This window comes from Ctenopharyngodon idella, chromosome 17, assembly GCF_019924925.1.
Source record: "Ctenopharyngodon idella isolate HZGC_01 chromosome 17, HZGC01, whole genome shotgun sequence".
NCBI classification, from domain to species: Eukaryota; Metazoa; Chordata; class Actinopteri; order Cypriniformes; family Xenocyprididae; genus Ctenopharyngodon; species Ctenopharyngodon idella.
This window is the reverse complement of record NC_067236.1, coordinates 1781860-1800523: the sequence shown is the minus strand read 5'-3', so window position 1 is coordinate 1800523 and position 18664 is coordinate 1781860. Positions and strand designations below refer to the sequence as shown.

Below are 18664 nucleotides of genomic sequence, written 5' to 3'. Positions count from 1 at the left end.
GCAAATTTTTTTATTGTAATTTCTGTAATGCAAAAAAAAAATGTTAATGATAATTTAATATTCTTTACTGTAAAGCAATGAAAATGGCTATTGGACATTATATACTTAATATATACATTATATAATAATATAATACATATATAATAATAATATAATATATATAATTTTACTTATAAAATTACAGAAAAACTGTTTTTTTGCATTGGTTTTTAATTTTATACATTTTTGTCATTTTTATTATTTTTAATGTCTGTATAGTTTTAATTTATTTTATTTTATTTCAGTTAACATTTATTTTATTTCAAGTGACCAAAATTCCTCAAAAATGCTATTGAGGAATTTGTCCCACCCCAAAATCATTACAGAGAATTTGAGGGAAAATGTGTCATGAAAATAATACAATCTTTATGGTCCTAAAAATTTTTATTGGGATTTGGTAGTGAAATGAGACTGGATATGGCATGAGATTCACCCAATAATGGTTAAACATACATTTTTGATTAATGCAAAGTTTTAATAAAAAAAAAAATCAGACCTGTCAGGGCCATTTAGATTAGACTGGACACAAGTAAAAGTGGAAGACAGTTTCAGATCCAGCCTCCAACTACCTCCGTTCTCTCCACGGATATCCTGTCTTCTCTCTACAATCACTATCAATAAGAAGTCTCAAAATAAATCAAAAGGTGTCAGTTTGTGTGGTTTCAGTTGATTTACTTGTGACCCAATCTAAGATTCTGGTATGACGGGTGGTTAGAAGATGTGATTCCATCAGGAAGACTGGGTAACAGTGCCTCTGAAATGTCCAGACGAAGGCGATTGGAATTCTGTGAATTAGAACAATGGAATGTTAAAGGAAACAAATAAACTCATACCACATAACATGTTCTTTGTTCTATGATCAGAATTTTATTTAAAGGGAACAGTCAAGAAGGGTTGGAAAGATGAGTAAATGAAGAAATGTAATGTCCTGTAATGGTTGGCATGTTAAATGACTTTTACTACATGAATCAATGAACTCACTGTTTTGGGTCTATCCAGAGGTGTCCAAGACTCTCTCCAACCAGATTCAGTGTTGAGGTCATCAGTTGTGTTGATAAAGCTACTGTTTGTAAAAGACATAACTGAGTTGTTCCTGAGCACACCTGTAATACAACAAGCCACAGAGAAAATGACTCGAAATGAACTACTGCTTTAAGCAATATAATCAAACATATTACAGTGTCTGTATATATATACAGTATATATTATTATTATTATTGTTTGTTACTGCTATACTGCATATTTTTATTGTCATTACATGTCTTGTGTATAATGCTTTGGCAATATTGTAAAGACAATCATGCCAGTTAAGTACTTCAGATTGAAAACTGATTTACCTGCCGATGCATTTCTTAAACGTAGCCTTCTCGAGGAGGAGCTTTGGCGTCCTTAAGCATGAAAAAGTAATTGATATGAATGAAAATGTTTCCTTAATTCTAAAAACGGTCAATAAAAAGAGTTTTGTAAGCACCTGAAGGGAATGTAGATTTACACAACGATGCCTCAATATTGTGCATCTGACTTTGTAGTTTGTCCACCTGCTGGAACGCTTCTTGTTTCAGACTCCGCTCCTGATGAAGCTGACCTCTCACCTTCAAAATACAAAATCATTAACATTTTTGCATTTGGCAAACGCTTTTATCCAAAACAACTTATATTGCAGTAAAGGTGTACATTTCATCAGTTCATGCATTTCCTGGAAACCAAACCCATGACTCTATTAGAAGAAAAGGTTCTGTATAGAATTATTAGTTCTGTCAGGTGCTTCATACAGTATATAGAACTTTTTAGGTTCATGGGATCATTTTATGAATTTAGTTTTCATTCATTTTAATTCATTTTTAATTTGTATGAATTAAGCAGCTTGTAAACAACATGTTTAGGGGTTATTTTTTTAGTTGGTGAAGTATGATGAAGTATATTTGATGTTGAAAAGGTAAAGTTTTATTGTTTTATGGATATTGTGAAATCATCATAAAGCTTGCAGTTCAGACTCACATGTTTGATTTGCTTGTGGTTGCGCTGTTGCCATAGCTCCGTCTCTTTGCTGTTTTTCTCGAGTTGTGCACTTAGAGCCCTGAGTTGACTCTCTCTGTCCTCCACGTCTTCCTGCAGCTGCTCCAGGCTCTGCCTCCTCAGGCTCTCCAGCTCCTGTCGGCTTTGTGTGTCTCGTGCAGAGCGATGCTCCACGTCCTGCAGCTTCTGAGACTGAGACAGAGGTGTAAAGTACTTCACCGCTATACTTAAGTATTATTTTGGGGAATCTGTACTTCGTTTCTGTTAATGGAATACTTGAAGTTTTACTCAGTTACATTTACAAGATAAAAAATAATACTTTGTACTCCATTACAATTTCACATAGACTTAAAAGTGCGAAGTACATATGTCTTAAATAGTTTCTCATAACATTTTACATTAGCAGACACTTTTTCCAAGGCGACTTTGCATTCAAGGTACACATTTACATTCCATCAAGGTAACACTTTATAATGACTTTCATTAACAAATTATTAACAAACATTATATACAACATAGCATTGCGCCGGGTGTATGGTAGAGCCCATTGTTTTCATGTTCTATTGCAAAATACTTTTGCTGCTATTGAGGTGTGATTCAGGTAAGGTAAGGGACAGGTTTGATGGTACGGGTAGGTTTAAGGGTTGGTTAAGTGTTCAACAGTGTACAGGGGTCAGTTTGATTACTACAAGGGAACACTGTTCAAACTGTTTATATTACATTGTTTTGATAATTGAAGTATTTTCTTGAAATTTTTTTCTCCTGTTGATGTATGATTCAAGAAACATCTTGTTTAAGGTTGAGACAATAAAAACATATTTTGCACCCAAATTACAATTATGTAAAGTTTTTATGTCTTTAGCAAGCATTTAGCTAAACTTTACTAACCACCCTTTACACAAGTGTTGTTACAGCAGCTAAAAGTCCAATGCCCATAAAGGTACTAAATGATTAACAGTAAACATTTATAAACAAAAATATTTTTTTTTAAATATATATATATATTTGTAAATGTAAAAAAAACTGTATTAGGTAATATATGAACTGAAGTTTAATTAGATTTGATAGCATTTTATTTAAATTAAAAAATGATCTGTTAATCATTATGTAATCTTTAATAAGTTTATTTAAACAATAACGAGCATATTATCTCATAGCTATTTGAATATATATTAACTAATGATCTGTTAAGCATTATATAATGTTTGTTAATGATTTAACAATGAAGCTTTTAATCATTGTAAACAATCTATCAAAACCATTTGTAAATTTTTAAAAAGTGCATGATCATATGAATGGAAGTTCCCTTTCAGTCGGTCACGTTCGACGTACGTCAGTAGTGACCGACGAATTGGGATATCGCTAGAGAGCCCTATCAGCTTCGAGTGAACTACAACAGGCCAATGGAGTTGGCGTGCGATATTTGCATAATGCGCACCGCCCCCGCCAGGTGGTATAAATAGGGGAGCAGATGTAATCGCACTCTGTCTTTCGCTTCGGAGCCATCTAGTGTGTTTCCAGCTTTCAGACTTCAGTGAATTCTTCAAGCTAAAAAAAAAAGGAAAATTTCTTTTTCTTGTGTTGGTGCAACGGCACTCCAGCGAGGTCGCGAGCTTCCCGAGGAGCCTGAGCTTAAAGCTCTCAACTGCTGTTTTTACAGCACTCAATTTCCATTTCCCAGCATTGTGGTCTGTTGCGATTTGGGCCGGTTCCTCCGTTGTGTTCGGGGAGTGGTGTACCCGAACACATCGTGACACTCCCTGTGTGCTTCAGCACAAGAGAGCTGAATTTTTCCCCTCCTAAAAGAGCTTCACAGACGAACCCTGCGTCTTTTTCAAGATGTCATTTCGTCTGTGCGTTACTGGATGCGGTCGTTCATTGGTCCCCGCTGACGGCCACAATCGCTGCATCACGTGCCTGGGCGTTCAGCACGCTGAAGCAGCTTTTGTGGATAGTTCATGTTCTCACTGTGGGAACATGACTATTGCAGTGTTGAGATCGAGACTCTCGTTCCTTGGTTCTCAGGGAGCGGGGGTCCCCTCCCCTATGCCCCGTGCCGCCGTTTTCTCTGGCTTCGGCCGGGGTGACGGTGCGCCGGCGTGTAGGCAGGGTGATCTGAGGATCACGGTCAGGGCTTCCCCGCCGAGCATCGCTCCGCGGGCCCCTGTCCCCTCTACCTCACTGCAACCGGTGGTGTTGCCGATTGAGCGTGCTGGTCCCTCTACGGAGCGACCAGCCGTTTCTTTCGGAGCACCGGCGGATGACTGCATGTCGATCGCGGCATCGGAAGGTGAGCAAGAGTCCTCGGGAGATGAAGACTCGGCTGCGTTACCTCCCTCCGGGACCGTAGCGTTGTCCGAGCCTGATCCTGAGTTGACGGCTATGCTTTCCCGGGCTGCCGAGAAGGTCGGGCTCGTCTGGAACCCTCCACCGTGTCCCGAACCTTCTCGGCTCGATGATTGGTACCTCGGGGCGGCCCGCGCTGGTCCCCAGCGCCCCGCCCCGATGCCATTCTTCCCGGAGGTGCATGATGAGGTGACCAGGTCCTGGCGGACGCCCTATAGCGTTCGTGCGAGACCTGGTCCCTCGTCCGCCTTCACCAACCTGGATGGCGGGGAGGCTAGGGGATATACGCGGATTCCCCCAGTCGAGAGGTCTGTTGCGATGCAACTGTGTCCAACGGCCTCTGGCTGGCGCGGTGAGCCGCGTCTCCCATCCCGGGCCTGTAAATTCTCGTCAGGCTTGACAGAGAAAGCTTACAGAGCCTGCGGACAGGCTGCCTCTGCCTTGCATGCCATGGCCCTTTTGCAAGTTCATCAGGCAAAAGCGTTGATGGAAATGCCCCAGGGAGGTCTTGACCAGCAGCTGCTTGGGGAGCTGCGTGCCGCCACGGACCTCGCCCTCCGGGCGACTAAGGTGACGGCACGTTCTGTTGGTCAGGCGATGGCCACGCTTGTGGTCCAGCAACGCCACCTTTGGCTGACCCTTGCTGATATGAGGGATACCGACAAATATCGGTTCCTGGACTCCCCCATATCACAGGTCGGCCTTTTCGGCGACGCGGTAGAGAGCTTCGCCCAGCAGTTCTCTGCCGCCCAGAAGCAGGCTGAGGCTATCAAACACGCTGCTGCCTCCACCCCGCCGCCGGCAGCACAGCCTCAACCCGCTCGTCGCCGAGGGCGCCCGCCTGCGTCGTCCTCCGCCCCTGCTAAGTTGGCAAAGCAGCAGCCTACACCAGCCAAACAGCAGGGTGCCGGTCGCGGACGCGGCGCCCAGCCCGCTCAGGCCAAGCCAGGTGGCAAGAGGTCGAGGAAGACGCGACCCTGAGACGGGCGACCTGGAGGGGAAGGTTCCTGCTCTTCGGGAGAGGACTCCATCGTCTCTCCCACCCCCGGAGGAGGGCCGGGGGGAATTTGTGAAATTGTCTGTCCCGCCGCTGGCTCTCCGGAGTCCAGCGGTACCCACTTCATCACAAAAAGAGCAGTTTCCCAATCCTCCAGGTCACAAGAGACTGTGGCTGTCAGCGCGCGAGGCTCCGCCTTGCCACTCGCAGCCCACTCTCACTTCGCCAGCAGGTCCCAGTGTGATGGTCGAGGCCGCCCCCCAGCCGTCTCCCATTCACACTGTCACCTCGCAGAGTCTGACCCCACTTCGGGCCGCTGCGCCGTCCGAGTCGGGTTCCAGCACTCTGCTTCGCTGCCCCACCCCCGGTGCGTCTGTGGTGCCTTTGGTCCCGCTGGCTCGGTGTCTGGAAGCCTGGATAGCGCTCCCCAGCCCGTCCCGCTGGCTCATTCGCACTATCAGACTCGGCTATGCGATTCAGTTCGCCCGGCGTCCCCCGGTCTTCAGGGGTGTCCACTACACTCAGGTGTCCCTGGACAATGCACCTGTTCTCCGGGCGGAGATTGCTGTCCTCCTGGCGAAGGATGCAATCGAGCCGGTCCCTCCAGCCGATATGAAGTCAGGGTTCTACAGCCCCTACTTCATTGTACCAAAGAAGGGCGGTGGGCTACGGCCAATCCTGGATCTGCGTGTCCTGAACCGGTCCCTTCACAGGCTGCCGTTCAAGATGCTTACGCAGAAGCGCATTTTCGAATGCGTCCGTCCCCAGGATTGGTTTGCAGCGATCGACCTGAAGGACGCGTACTTTCATGTCTCGATTCTGCCTCGTCACAGACCCTTCCTACGGTTTGCGTTCGAGGGTCGGGCATATCAGTACAAAGTCCTACCCTTCGGGCTGGCCCTGTCGCCCCGCGTCTTCACGAAGGTTGCGGAGGCGGCCATTGTTCCGCTCAAGGAACAGGGCGTTCGCATCCTCAACTACCTCGACGACTGGCTCATCCTGGCCAGCTCGCGGGAGCAGTTGTGCGAACACAGGGACATGGTGTTAGCTCACCTCAGTCGGTTGGGTCTTCGGGTCAACTGGGACAAGAGCAAACTCTCCCCCGGGCAGAGGATCTCTTATCTCGGTATGGAACTGGATTCGGTCGCCCGGACTGCGCGCCTCACCGAGGAGCGCGTCCAGTCAGTGTTGACCTGCCTGAGTACGCTCAAGCGCAGGACAGCGGCCCCACTGAAACTCTTTCAGAGGCTCCTGGGGCATATGGCATCCGCAGCCGCAGTCACGCCGCTCGGATTGCTTCATATGAGGCCGCTTCAACTCTGGCTCCGCGGCCGGATCCCGAGATGGGCGTGGCAGCGCGGTACGTTCCGTGTTCCCGTGACACCGAACTGCCGTCGCACCCTCACCAAGTGGTCGGACCCTTCGTTCCTGCGGGCTGGAGTTCCCCTCGAACAAGTGTCCAGGCATGCTGTGGTCCACACAGATGCCTCTGCCACAGGGTGGGGGGCCACGTACAACGGGCATGCAGCGTCGGGTCTGTGGACGGGGCCCCAACTGCATTGGCATATCAATTGCCTCGAGTTGCTAGCAGTACGTCTTGCACTGGGCCGCTTCCAGGAGCTGTTGACAGACAAGCACGTACTGGTCCGCTCGGACAGCACTGCGGCCGTTGCGTACATCAACCATCAGGGTGGTCTACGCTCCCGCCGTATGTCGCAACTCGCCCGCCATCTCTTGCTATGGAGTCAGAAGCATCTGAGGTCGCTTCGTGCCATTCACGTCCCAGGCGTGCTCAACCGTGCAGCCGACGAGCTCTCACGGCAGCCTCCGCTTCCGGGCGAATGGCGGCTCCATCCCCAGGTGGTCCAGCTGATCTGGCAGCGCTTCGGCGAGGCACAGATAGATCTGTTCGCCTCCCCGGAGACTGCCCACTGCCAGTTGTTCTATTCCCTGACCGGCGGCACGCTCGGCACGGATGCCCTGGCAATCAGCTGGCCCCGGGGCCTACGCAAATATGCGTTTCCCCCAGTGAGCCTTCTCGCACAGCTCCTGTGCAAAGTCAGGGAGGACGAGGAGCAGGTCTTGTTAGTGGCTCCATATTGGCCCACTCGGACCTGGTTCTCGGACCTCACGCTCCTCGCGACAGCACCTCCCTGGCCCATTCCTCTGAGGAAGGACCTCCTGACTCAGAGACGGGGCACCCTCTGGCACCCGCGTCCCGACCTGTGGAAACTCCATGTGTGGTCCCTGGACGGGACGCGGAGGTTCTGAGTGATCTCCCGCAAGCGGTCGCAGACACCATCACTTCCGCTAGAGCTCCTTCTACGAGGAACCTCTATGCGCTGAAGTGGAACCTATTCGTCGAATGGTGTTCCTCTCAACCAGAGCGAGAGGACCCCCGATCATGTTCGGTCAGAACCGTGCTTTCCTTTCTGCAAGAGGGCCTGGAGCGAAGGCTGTCTCCCTCCACCCTCAAGGTGTATGTTGCCGCTATCGCCGCACATCACTATGCAGTTGATGGTAAATCGCTAGGGAAGCACGATCTGATCGTCAGGTTCTTGAGGGGGGCGAGGAGACTGAATCCTCCCCAGCCCCCCTCTGTACCCTCTTGGGATCTGACCCTGGTTCTTACATCTCTCCGGGGTCGTCCCTTCGAGCCTTTGCAATCAGTCGAGTTAAAAGTACTGTCCCTAAAGACCGTCCTCCTGGTTGCATTGGCCTCGCTCAAGAGGGTAGGGGACCTGCACGCATTTTCGGTTGACGAATCGTGCCTGGAATTCGGGCCCGGTGACTCTCACGTTATCCTGAGACCCCGGCCTGGATATGTGCCCAAGGTTCCTACCACTCCCTTTCGAGACCAGGTAGTGAACCTGCAAGCGCTGCCTTCGGAGGAGGCAGACCCAGCCCTAGCTTTGCTCTGTCCCGTCCGCGCGCTGCGCCTGTACGTGGACAGAACGCGAAGCTTCAGGACCTCAGATCAGCTCTTTGTCTGTTACGGAGGCCAGCAGAAGGGAAAGGCTGTCTCCAAGCAGAGGATGGCCCACTGGATAGTGGATGCCATCGCCCTGGCGTACGAGTCCCAGGGCGTGCCTTGCCCGTTCAGGTTGAGAGCCCACTCCACCAGAGGAGTGGCCTCTTCCTGGGCGCTGGCGCACGGCGCCTCGCTGACAGATATCTGTAGAGCTGCGGGCTGGGCGACACCTAACACGTTCGCTAGATTCTATAGCCTTCGTGTAGAACCGGTATCTTCCCGTGTACTCGCTTCCACCAGCCGGTAGACGCGAAGAGCCCGTTCTAGTGTCGGCTTGCAATGCCACTCCCGCCCCCTGGGCCGGATACGTGCATCCTTTTTACTCCAGTCGAGTTCCCCGCTTGGCGAACCCTGTCGAGTTCCTCCGCCTCCCCCTTCGGCTCGGACATTGCGGAGTGTCTGATGCCAGGCCAAACCTCCGTCACCGACGTTGACGTTTGGCTGGGTTCCACATGTCGTGACCCCTCCACGTGAGCGGTCCCATGTGTGTATTTGTCCACGGCCAACTCCCTACGGCGAGCCCGTGTCTTTCCCTAGCAGAGCCAGCTCTGCTGTCACCTGTCAGATGAGTCTCCCCCTACCCAGGTGGAGCCATCCCAGGGACTCCATATGCGTACTGCCCACGGCCAGTCCATATGTGTACTCTCCACGTAAATTCCTCCCCTACGGGTGGGTAGTGGTCTCCGCAGCGTCCCCTACGGGTTCGCTTCCCCAGTGTAGTCTAGTTTACTTAGTGGGTATATCGGAACAGCAGTAGACTCTCTCGGCGTAAGCTCGCCCCCTTCCCCGTCCCACTGGTGCGCCGGGTGGCTAGAGCTTGCGCTGGGCACTGGAAGGGGTTCATACTGTGGCGCTTTATTTGGGATCCCAATTCGTCGGTCACTACTGACGTACGTCGAACGTGACCGACTGAAAGGGAACGTCTCGGTTACGTATGTAACCCTCGTTCCCTGAAGGAGGGAACGGAGACGTACGTCCCGTCGCCACAGTTGCTGTACCCTCGCTGTAGTGCGGACTAGATTGTCTCCTCAGCGAAAAACAGAGTGCGATTGCATCTGCTCCCCTATTTATACCACCTGGCGGGGGCGGTGCGCATTATGCAAATATCGCACGCCAACTCCATTGGCCTGTTGTAGTTCACTCGAAGCTGATAGGGCTCTCTAGCGATATCCCAATTCGTCGGTCACTACTGACGTACGTCTCCGTTCCCTCCTTCAGGGAACGAGGGTTACATACGTAACCGAGACGTTTTCATGACATTTGTAAGCATTTCAATTTACATTAAATAATAATCAGTTAATCATTATGTAATGTTAATAAGTTCATTAGTAAACATTAACAATCAAATTATCTCATATTTATAGCTATGTGAATATATATTAACTAATGATCTGTTAAGCATTATATAATGTTTGTTAATAATTTATTAATAAAAGTTAATATAAAGTGTTAACTTCCTTTGAGAGTCAGATTATAATAACAATATAATATCCATTGCTGTAGATGAATTAACTTGAGTTCATGATTAGTCTTGATTATTAGTCTAAAAATCACTATATTCAAAAGTCAAGCACAGTAAAATCATCTGCTGAAAATTTTAACTGAAAATATTTAGGTAACAGGATTCAGGATATTGGTTTATTTTAACATCTGCTGTGTTCTAGAGATTTACATAGTCAGAACAATGAGAAAAGTGATTTTTGACAGGAATCTTTATTTTTGCATCAAAAATACTAAAATTAGAAAATCTCTACTTTGCATCAAGGTTTTTAAAAAGCACAGAACACTTCAAATTTTCAACTTTAAATTAAATGTTGGGTTGGTACTTTAATTGAGTAAATTATATGTATCTATACTTTAACTTAAGTATAATTTCTCAGTACTTTTTACAACCCTGGACTGAGATCATAACTAAGAAAAACTAAGTTCATTTTTAATCCACATTGCTCTAGATCTAGAAGCATAAATATATTTCAGGTACCTGTCTTTGTCTTTATTATGGCTTGGTTTGCACACAGCAAAGCCAAAGTATGGACATGAAGATGTCATACCTTCTGAATGATCTGTCTCCTGATGTGCTCATAGTCACTCTTACACTGCAGCATGGCCTCCTTTACAGCATCAAGCTCTTGTTTCCGAACAATCTCATTCTGCTCTGAGATCATCTTCAATTTAAGAGCTTCGGTTTTACATGACACCTCATTCTAGACGCACAGGGGCAACATTCAGCATTACTACAGGCAAAAGATGAGGAGAAAGAACTAACCAATGCCTGGGATTATTTAACATGTTATTAATACCAGTTGCCACTGCAGCAGCTCTTTTTGCAGTTTCTCTTGACCGATCACCAGCCTCCAGTGGCTAAAAGCTCTCAGTTTACACAGAAGTCCAGCCAGCTTGCTATTCTCAGTATGAAGATCTTCTAATACCGCTTTCTGAATAAAACAAAGATAATACTGTAGGATCAAAGTCACAAAAGAGAGTTCCAAGTCACATTTCATCCCAAAAATCACCAGACAAAACTGGAAATTATATTTTGCATAAAGAAAACTGATCTCTGTGGTGTATATGACTCTGACATTACCTGACATTTTTGTGAGATATTATTTAAACAATTTAACTTATGGCTATTCTTTTATGACAAAGCTTATTCTAGCAGTTTACCTCCTGAAGTGTGTGAATGAGGGTCTCATTATCATTAGTGGAGGACAATTTATTTTTCAGTTTGATGATTTTGTCCACGCCTTCCTTCCTCACGCTGCTCACCAGCTGTCGCACATCTTGGTCCATATTCATATGGTATTTGTCAAGACGTGACTGTGGACGGCATAGAGAGTTGAGCTAGCTGACATCACGTAAAAAAATAGTATGTTTTAAAGCTTTTATAGATTTAGTCCATATGCCAACACTGAAAACTGCGCATTTGATGGGGTCTTCAGATCAGGCTTACACACCTTCAGAAGAACACATGTGGAAAAGAGCTGGCGAACCAGCTTGTCATAGCGTTCTCTGTGTTTGAGGTTGAGATGTTGATCCAAGCTTCTCTTCTCCTCCTCCAGTTGACTTACTCTAGCACGCAGAGCAGTGATGTCAACCATCATCCCCCGACACACATCCGCCACCTGAGATTAGACATGTTTACTGATAATGTAGTGAAGAACCGTGGTACTATATGCACAAACTTGAGTTTACCGTTCTGTTGGGGTCACTGGTCCGCATTTCTTTGGCTTCTAGTTCTTTAACATCCTGCAGAAACAGATGGTTCACAGTTGAGAAAGATACATGCATCTTGCTGCACCTTGGCTGAATCTGTCACTTCACTAATAGATATTCATCAAAGAAAAAGGGACATACTTTAGGGTCCAATTCTAACTATTAACTTCATAATTTTGCCTCAATAAACTCCTAATTACTGCTTAATAATAGTTAGTAAGGTAGTTAAGTTTAGGTATTGGGTAGGATTATGGATGTAGAATATGGTCATATAAGGCAGAATAAGGCATTAATATGTGCTCTATATACTAATAAACAGCTAATATCATATTAATATGTATGCTAATAAGCAACTAGTTAATAGTGAGAACTGGACCCTAAAGTGTTACAAAAAAAACGTATCACGGTTTTCAAAATTGTGAAGCGGCACAACTGTTTTCAACATTGATAATAATAAGAAATGTCTCTTAAAGCAAATCAGCACACTAGAATGATTTCTGAAGGAACATGTGACACTGAAGACTGGAGTAATGATGCTGAAAATTCAGCTTTCTTCACAGGAATAAATTACATTTTCAAATATATTAAAATAGAAAAAAGTTGTTTTACATAATATTTCACAATATTACTGTTTTTACTGTATTTTTTAGCCAACAAATGCAGTCTTCATGACCATAAAACACTTCTTTCAAAAACACGTAAAAATCTTACAGACGCCAAACTTTTGAATGCTAGCCTAGTCTAGACGTACCTGCTCTCTCTGGTAGAGTAGTTGTTCCTGCTGTTGAAGGATGTGCTCATAAAACTGAGAATAGCTCTGGAAGACGCTCCGCTCACGATTCATTACAGCACAAGCCAGTTCAGTCAAACACTCCTGCAGATGAGCGCTGGAGAACGTCACCTAGAAAACACTTAATGTTTATATATCAGTCTATTAAATGGCATATCGGTCATGGCATTGAACAACGCTATCGTAATCCTATACTCTTTAAAATCAAGGTTCTTTATTGGCATTGATGGTTCCATTAAGAACCTTTCACAAAAGGTTCTTTATAGTAGAAGGGTTCTTTAGATTATTAAAGTGCCCCTATAATGCTTTTTCGGATATTACCTTTCACGTAGTGTGTAATTACAGGGGCTTTCGCAACGGGTAGTTCTAGGAACTTAATTCTAGGAACTAGTCGCCATTCTCCATCTTCATTAGTTTACAATTTGTTTAACAGCCTGTCTAATATGTTATTAGGTAGAACTGTTATACAAAGAAAGAAGACAGTAACGTTATATGAAAAAGTATCATCATTTGCTATGTGGTTGATGTCCAATGTCACTAGCTGAGCAGAAATAATCATGTTTTGGTTGGTCCCCTCAAAGTTGCATTGGATTTTCTCCTTATCTCAAGAGGTCCATCTATCACTGTTTTGCATGTTCATAGAATTAGTATGTGGAGTAAATACATAGGCTATAAACTGTGTGTGTACAAGGCTTTTTTAAAAATGTCGGGTGCCAGTGTTTCGTTTGCGTTCGGCCAATCAACATACACTTACATCACTGGTAGTTCCTATAGTGCTTTTTTAGACCCTACTCTGGAGTCAGAGCTAATTTAGTTCCTCCAAAAGGAGTTCCTATAACTAAAATCGTTCCTGCAGTGCAAACATGGCAAAATCTGGGTACTTCCGCCAATAGTCCTAGGAACTATGAAGAGGTTCCTATAAGATCCCCCTATAGATGTTTGTGAATGTATAAGAAACGAGTCATCAGTAAGTCTTACTTCCTGCACGAACCTACATAGGTTTGTAATACATTTGCATAATGCCACCCTATGGCCTTCATTGGCTGCCCATGAACAACATTTACTCTGACCCACCCCTGCATGTAAACGCGTTGTAGGAAACCTTCAAAACAAAATTAGGACCCTTTAAAATAAGATAATAGAGGCACTTTAAAATGTTCTTCACACTAAGAAAAAAATAGTTCTTTTGAAAAAGGTTCTTTGGGGAACCAAAAATGGTTCTTCATTGGCATCGCTGTGAAAAGCCCCTTTTGGGAACCTTTGTTTTTAGTGAGAAATATTTACCTGTCTATTGATCTCCCCCCTAGCACTGTTCATCAACCGCTGGATGAAATCCTCCACAATCTGACTTCTCTCTAAAGAGACACTGTGTTTCATTGAAGGCCGTTTCCACAGTTCTTCATTACATGTGAAGACAGCAGAAGAAGATTGGGATGAAAAAAAGCAACACATTCTAGAAAGGACTAAAGTTTTTTTAGATGGAAACATTATAATATCCTAAATAAACGACTAGCTGTGGTGAAGTTTATTGGCTTTCTAATGACAGCCTGCGGCGAGAATCAGGCCCAGCCCCAGTCCTCCCATAGTGCTCTTTGATCTCCTTTGGGTTCATGCAGAGGCTGCTGGGTACCTGCGGGAAGCCCCGTGTCATGCCGTGAGCGCTCCGACATCACTAGAGTCATTTCACTGTTAATCCTCTTCTGAAGCGCTCGGATCATGTCACACTCCGTGATCTCCAAGAGTCTCAGTAACTACAACAAACACATCAAACATACCAAGATATAAATCAAAAGAATTACATCAATGAATTGTCAAATGCGACCTGAAAATTTAGGATGTATCATGGCTGTTTTGTTTCATAGCCATATTGATTTAATGATTGTTCAGATCTTTGCTTCACAGACCCCAGTGTTTCAAAATAAAACAAGCAGGTTCACATCAGTGTTATTTTAGCATTTTATCACTATTATAGTTTTAATTAATATTTTGAATTTTATATTTTCAGTTTTAATTTTATTTTTAGTTTAACATTTAGTATGTGCTTTTGTCTTTTTTAATATTACTTTTTAGGTTTAATTTATTTTTATTTTATTTTTAGTTTAGTGTTAGTTTTTATTTCTACTTAATACTTTTAGTACTTCAACTTTACATACTATTATAATTTATAATTCTAGTTTACTATTTACTATTATAGTTTTTATGAATATTTTGAATTAGCTTTTATTTTATGTTTTCAGTTTTTGTTTTTGTAATTTTCAGTTTTCGTGCTTTTGTCATTTATATATATATATATATATATATATATATATATATTAAATATAACCATTTAGGTTTAATTTATTTTTATTCCACTTTTAGTTTTAAATCAGTTTTTATTTTTTTCAGTTATTAGTTTTAGTGCTTTGACTTTATATATTATTATAATTTATAATTTATATACTATTAGAGTTTTTATGAATATTTTGAATTAACTTTTATTTTATATTTTCAGTTTCAGTTTTCCTTTTAGTAATTTTGTGCTTTTGTCATTTTTATTCAATTTTTTTTTTTTTTTTTTTAAATATTACTGTAACGAAGCGTCACTCGAAGTGGGATCCATAAGCAGGCTTTTATTAGAATCGTGGTCAAACAGGCAATGGTCAGACACCAGCAAACACGGAGAGCAGACTCAGTCGTGGTCGATAAACAGGCAGTAGATCAGGGCAGGCGGAGAACAATCACAGATCAGAAACAAAGCAAATAGTCCAACAGGCAGGCAGCAGAGAATCATAAACGGGGAACAAACTGGGTCACAACAGGCAGGCAATACAGGGATAAACGCTCAGAAATGCAAACTGTAGTAATACAAGACCTCACAAAGAGGAATGGTGAAGAGACAGTTTATATAGGCCAGTGAATGAGCTGCAGCTGGGCAACATAATCAGTGCCAGGTACGGGGCTGATGGGAAATGTAGTGTGTATGTGTAAGAGTCAATATTGGGTGAGGGAGCCCTCTGAAGGCCAGAGGAGGGAATCACGGAGTTCGTCTCTGTGACAATTACTATTTAGGTTAAATTTATTTTTATTTAGTTTTAGTTTTTATTTCTAGTTAGTAATTTTAGTACTTAAACTGTATATACTTTTACAACTATTTAGATAACTATTTAGGTTTATAAATATTACTATTTAGGTTTAATTTATTTTTATTTCAGTTTTAGTTTTTATTTATTTCCAGTTAATAATTTTAGTGCTTCAACTTTATATACTATTATAATTCATAATAATGTACGATTATAGTTTTTATTAATATTTAGAGATATCTTTTATATTTTTTTATTTTCTGTTTTTATTTTTATTTTAGTTTATTCTTTTAATATTTTTATGTTCTTTTGTCATTTTTATTAGTTTTTTTATATTGCTATGTAGGTTTAATTTATTTTTTATTTAATTTTTAGCTTTATTTCATTTTATTTTATTTCCAGATAGTAATTTTATTGCTCTTACATGTATTTAGTTAGTTGCCAATGCAAAATTTCCAATTTTCATTTAGTTTAAGTTTTTCATATAATATTTATATTTTATTTTTATTTCAGCTTTATTTCAATTAACAGAATATTTTCAATAGTTTGAGTTAGTTAACAATAATAACCCTGGTTCACGCACAGTACCTGCCATGTTTTGACATCAACATCTGCTGCTCCAGGTGGTGGGAGGACAGACTGAGTCTGAGACAGCACAATCTCATATTCCTTCTCCTTATCCATCTGCTGGGCCAGAGCTTGCATGCTGGGAAAATAAATCTCCACCCTACAACACAAGATCATGGGTCAGGCTAACACATACATATTTGTTTCACCACAAACTTTTATGAAAGAGTGAGTGTTTAATAGTGATGAAATGTTCATGACCTGTAAAGCTGAGAGAAGTGTTTAAACAGTGCAGGTCTGTTTATTGTCTCAACACCCATCTGTCGTTGAGTCCAGCTCTCTTTAAAAACTTCCATCTGCTTCCAGAGCAGTAAAAATCCCCGCTGGTTCATCAGGGAGTGTATGGGGTCTTGATTTTTAGACACAACCTCCATTTTTCTCTCCTCATTTCCAATGTTATCATTAAGGACCTGAAAAATGGCAATGAGATAAATGTGCTTCAACAAACAGAGATGTATGAGCAAAATGAATATACACATGTATTTACATTCATGTATTTGCTTTTATTCAAAGTTAAAACATTGCATTTAAGGTATACAATATGTTAGTTCAGGCATTCGCTGGGAATCGAACCCATGACCTTGGTGTTGTTAACACCATGCTCTACTGTTTGAGCTATAGGAATGCTGGATAACCATCTCAATAACTCCAGATCAAGGCTATCAATCACAAAATCAAGGCTATTTTGTCACAAAATTATGTTTCTTTGAATTTATCTTTCGGTCATTCCAATTTAACTTCTTGTAGTGCTTGGTTTCAGTTCAACTTCTGAATTGAACGGGAGACAATTCTTAAATTCTGAATTTTTCTTAAGTACTTCTCTATCAGACGTTGCTGTGATGTTGGTGTCTCCTGTGGTCTGTAGCCGGAGGGGCGCTGCATCTCTTCCACTACTGAGAACATCATCAATGATCAGAGATACGCCCAGAATCGCCCCATTAGCCTCCATTCTACAACGGTCATTCAGATCACAGAGGCAGAGCTACAAAAAACACAAGATTGCATGATCCTGATGCTAATGAAACAGAGGAAGACTTAAAAAAAAAGCATTTACAAAGTAACACACCTGCATGTAATGCTCAATCGGCGAGATGTCCCATATGATCAAAGGGTGTGATCCATGCATTGCAAGAAAAGATCTCCATGGATACAATTTTTGTGCCTGAAACCACAAATAAAAGAAGCAGAACCTGCTGGAATCAATATACATGGACATTCATCAACCTACTTAATGAGGTACATTCTGTGATGCTTTTGAAGGATGAACATGTATATGCTGGACAGGCCTGGTGGTTTCTCACCTGAAGGCAGGCCGGTTCTAACGGCTGAGGAACAGGGAGGAAACTGGCTCCTCCCAGCATGCTGTCACTCATGATAGGGAGGGCGTGGCTCATGTTTTCACTCACACTCTGATAGGCTAAGAGGTTTCCAGAGGACAGGAATGCCTCCCTTGAGGAGAGAGAAGAATGGATATTTTAGGCTTGTTTGAGATGCAATGGTGTCGCGCAGACCGAATGGCATATGACATCAAAGTACCGCGAGAGCAATTCAAAAGCATAAGGAGTCATCTGCTCTCCAATCACTCTTGTGGTACTTTGATGTCATATGCCGATCGGTCTGCACAGTGCCGTTGCATCTCAAACAAGCCTACTGTGTTTTAATGCTGTCTGAATACAGATCAATGATATAATACTCAATTTTAGTTATTCAAAAAAAATATATATAGACCAGGGTTATTAGTTTAAACCATAAAAACACTTAACATTAACTGAAATAAAATAATATATTTAAAAATGTAACTTATTTCATTTCAGCTATTTGCCAATGCAACATTTCTCATTTTCATTTAGTTTAACTTCATGAAAATGAATAAAAACTGAATACATCAAAAGATAAAACTAATAAAACAGAAATAAACTTTAAAATTCAAATGGAAATGGAAAATAGAAAAATACAAACATTTAAAACTAGATTTTTCACAAACGTTCTCCTCTATATCATCTCAAACATTATTATTAGTATTAGTCATTGACACTAATACTGTGAAATCTGTCATTTACAAGCACCTGATCATGTAGCGCACTGCCGTATCAAAGCGCAGGAAGAGCACATCCCTGTGTAACTGCAGGAGCCGCCCGACATTCTCTGAACTTCTGGGCTCACAGAGAGAGTCAATCTGTCGCTGGACATCCCACAGTTCAGCCCCTTTGGACAAACATCAGAGCGTAAGGAAACACTGGGCTGGAAGTGACACAATATCGGCTAAAAACTGCACAGTGTATATTTTATGCTGGATACGAGCCACACTGTGTGTTTACAGAATTATCATATACCAATGCTCTCTAAGCCGCCCCAGTCTGCTGTGAGCCTCTGAGCGCTGTTAGGACTGAAGGAAGTGTTTGGATTCCCCAGCCGAGCAAAGCTCACCAAGTAATAGACAACATCATGAAGAGCTGCAATAATCTGAAATGTGTTTTGAAGAGCCTGGTGACATTCCTGTAATAAGAATATGCATACAGCCATTAAAAATCACCAGCTGATTCAAA

General features: G+C 43.0%; 1 protein-coding gene across 2 annotated transcripts in view; it reads right to left on the bottom strand.

The window, feature by feature from the left end:
• Window positions 1–50: 50 nt before the first annotated feature.
• si:ch73-242m19.1 (uncharacterized) overlaps window positions 51–18664 on the bottom strand; it is a 43235-nt gene continuing 24621 nt past the window's right edge. For both annotated transcript variants that reach the window (XM_051869383.1, XM_051869384.1), the window contains exons 27-46: window positions 18452–18614; window positions 18185–18323; window positions 17420–17567; window positions 17185–17280; window positions 16936–17100; window positions 16320–16528; window positions 16080–16218; window positions 14063–14183; window positions 13717–13829; window positions 12394–12543; window positions 11622–11675; window positions 11384–11551; window positions 11094–11246; window positions 10730–10864; window positions 10481–10633; window positions 2038–2247; window positions 1511–1631; window positions 1377–1427; window positions 1021–1142; window positions 51–824 (exon numbers count right to left, since the gene is read on the bottom strand). In XM_051869383.1, coding sequence (XP_051725343.1) covers window positions 711–824; window positions 1021–1142; window positions 1377–1427; window positions 1511–1631; window positions 2038–2247; window positions 10481–10633; window positions 10730–10864; window positions 11094–11246; window positions 11384–11551; window positions 11622–11675; window positions 12394–12543; window positions 13717–13829; window positions 14063–14183; window positions 16080–16218; window positions 16320–16528; window positions 16936–17100; window positions 17185–17280; window positions 17420–17567; window positions 18185–18323; window positions 18452–18614 — 2724 coding nt within the window. In that variant the 3' untranslated portion in view covers window positions 51–710. The remainder of the gene's footprint in view (window positions 825–1020; window positions 1143–1376; window positions 1428–1510; window positions 1632–2037; window positions 2248–10480; window positions 10634–10729; window positions 10865–11093; window positions 11247–11383; window positions 11552–11621; window positions 11676–12393; window positions 12544–13716; window positions 13830–14062; window positions 14184–16079; window positions 16219–16319; window positions 16529–16935; window positions 17101–17184; window positions 17281–17419; window positions 17568–18184; window positions 18324–18451; window positions 18615–18664) is intronic.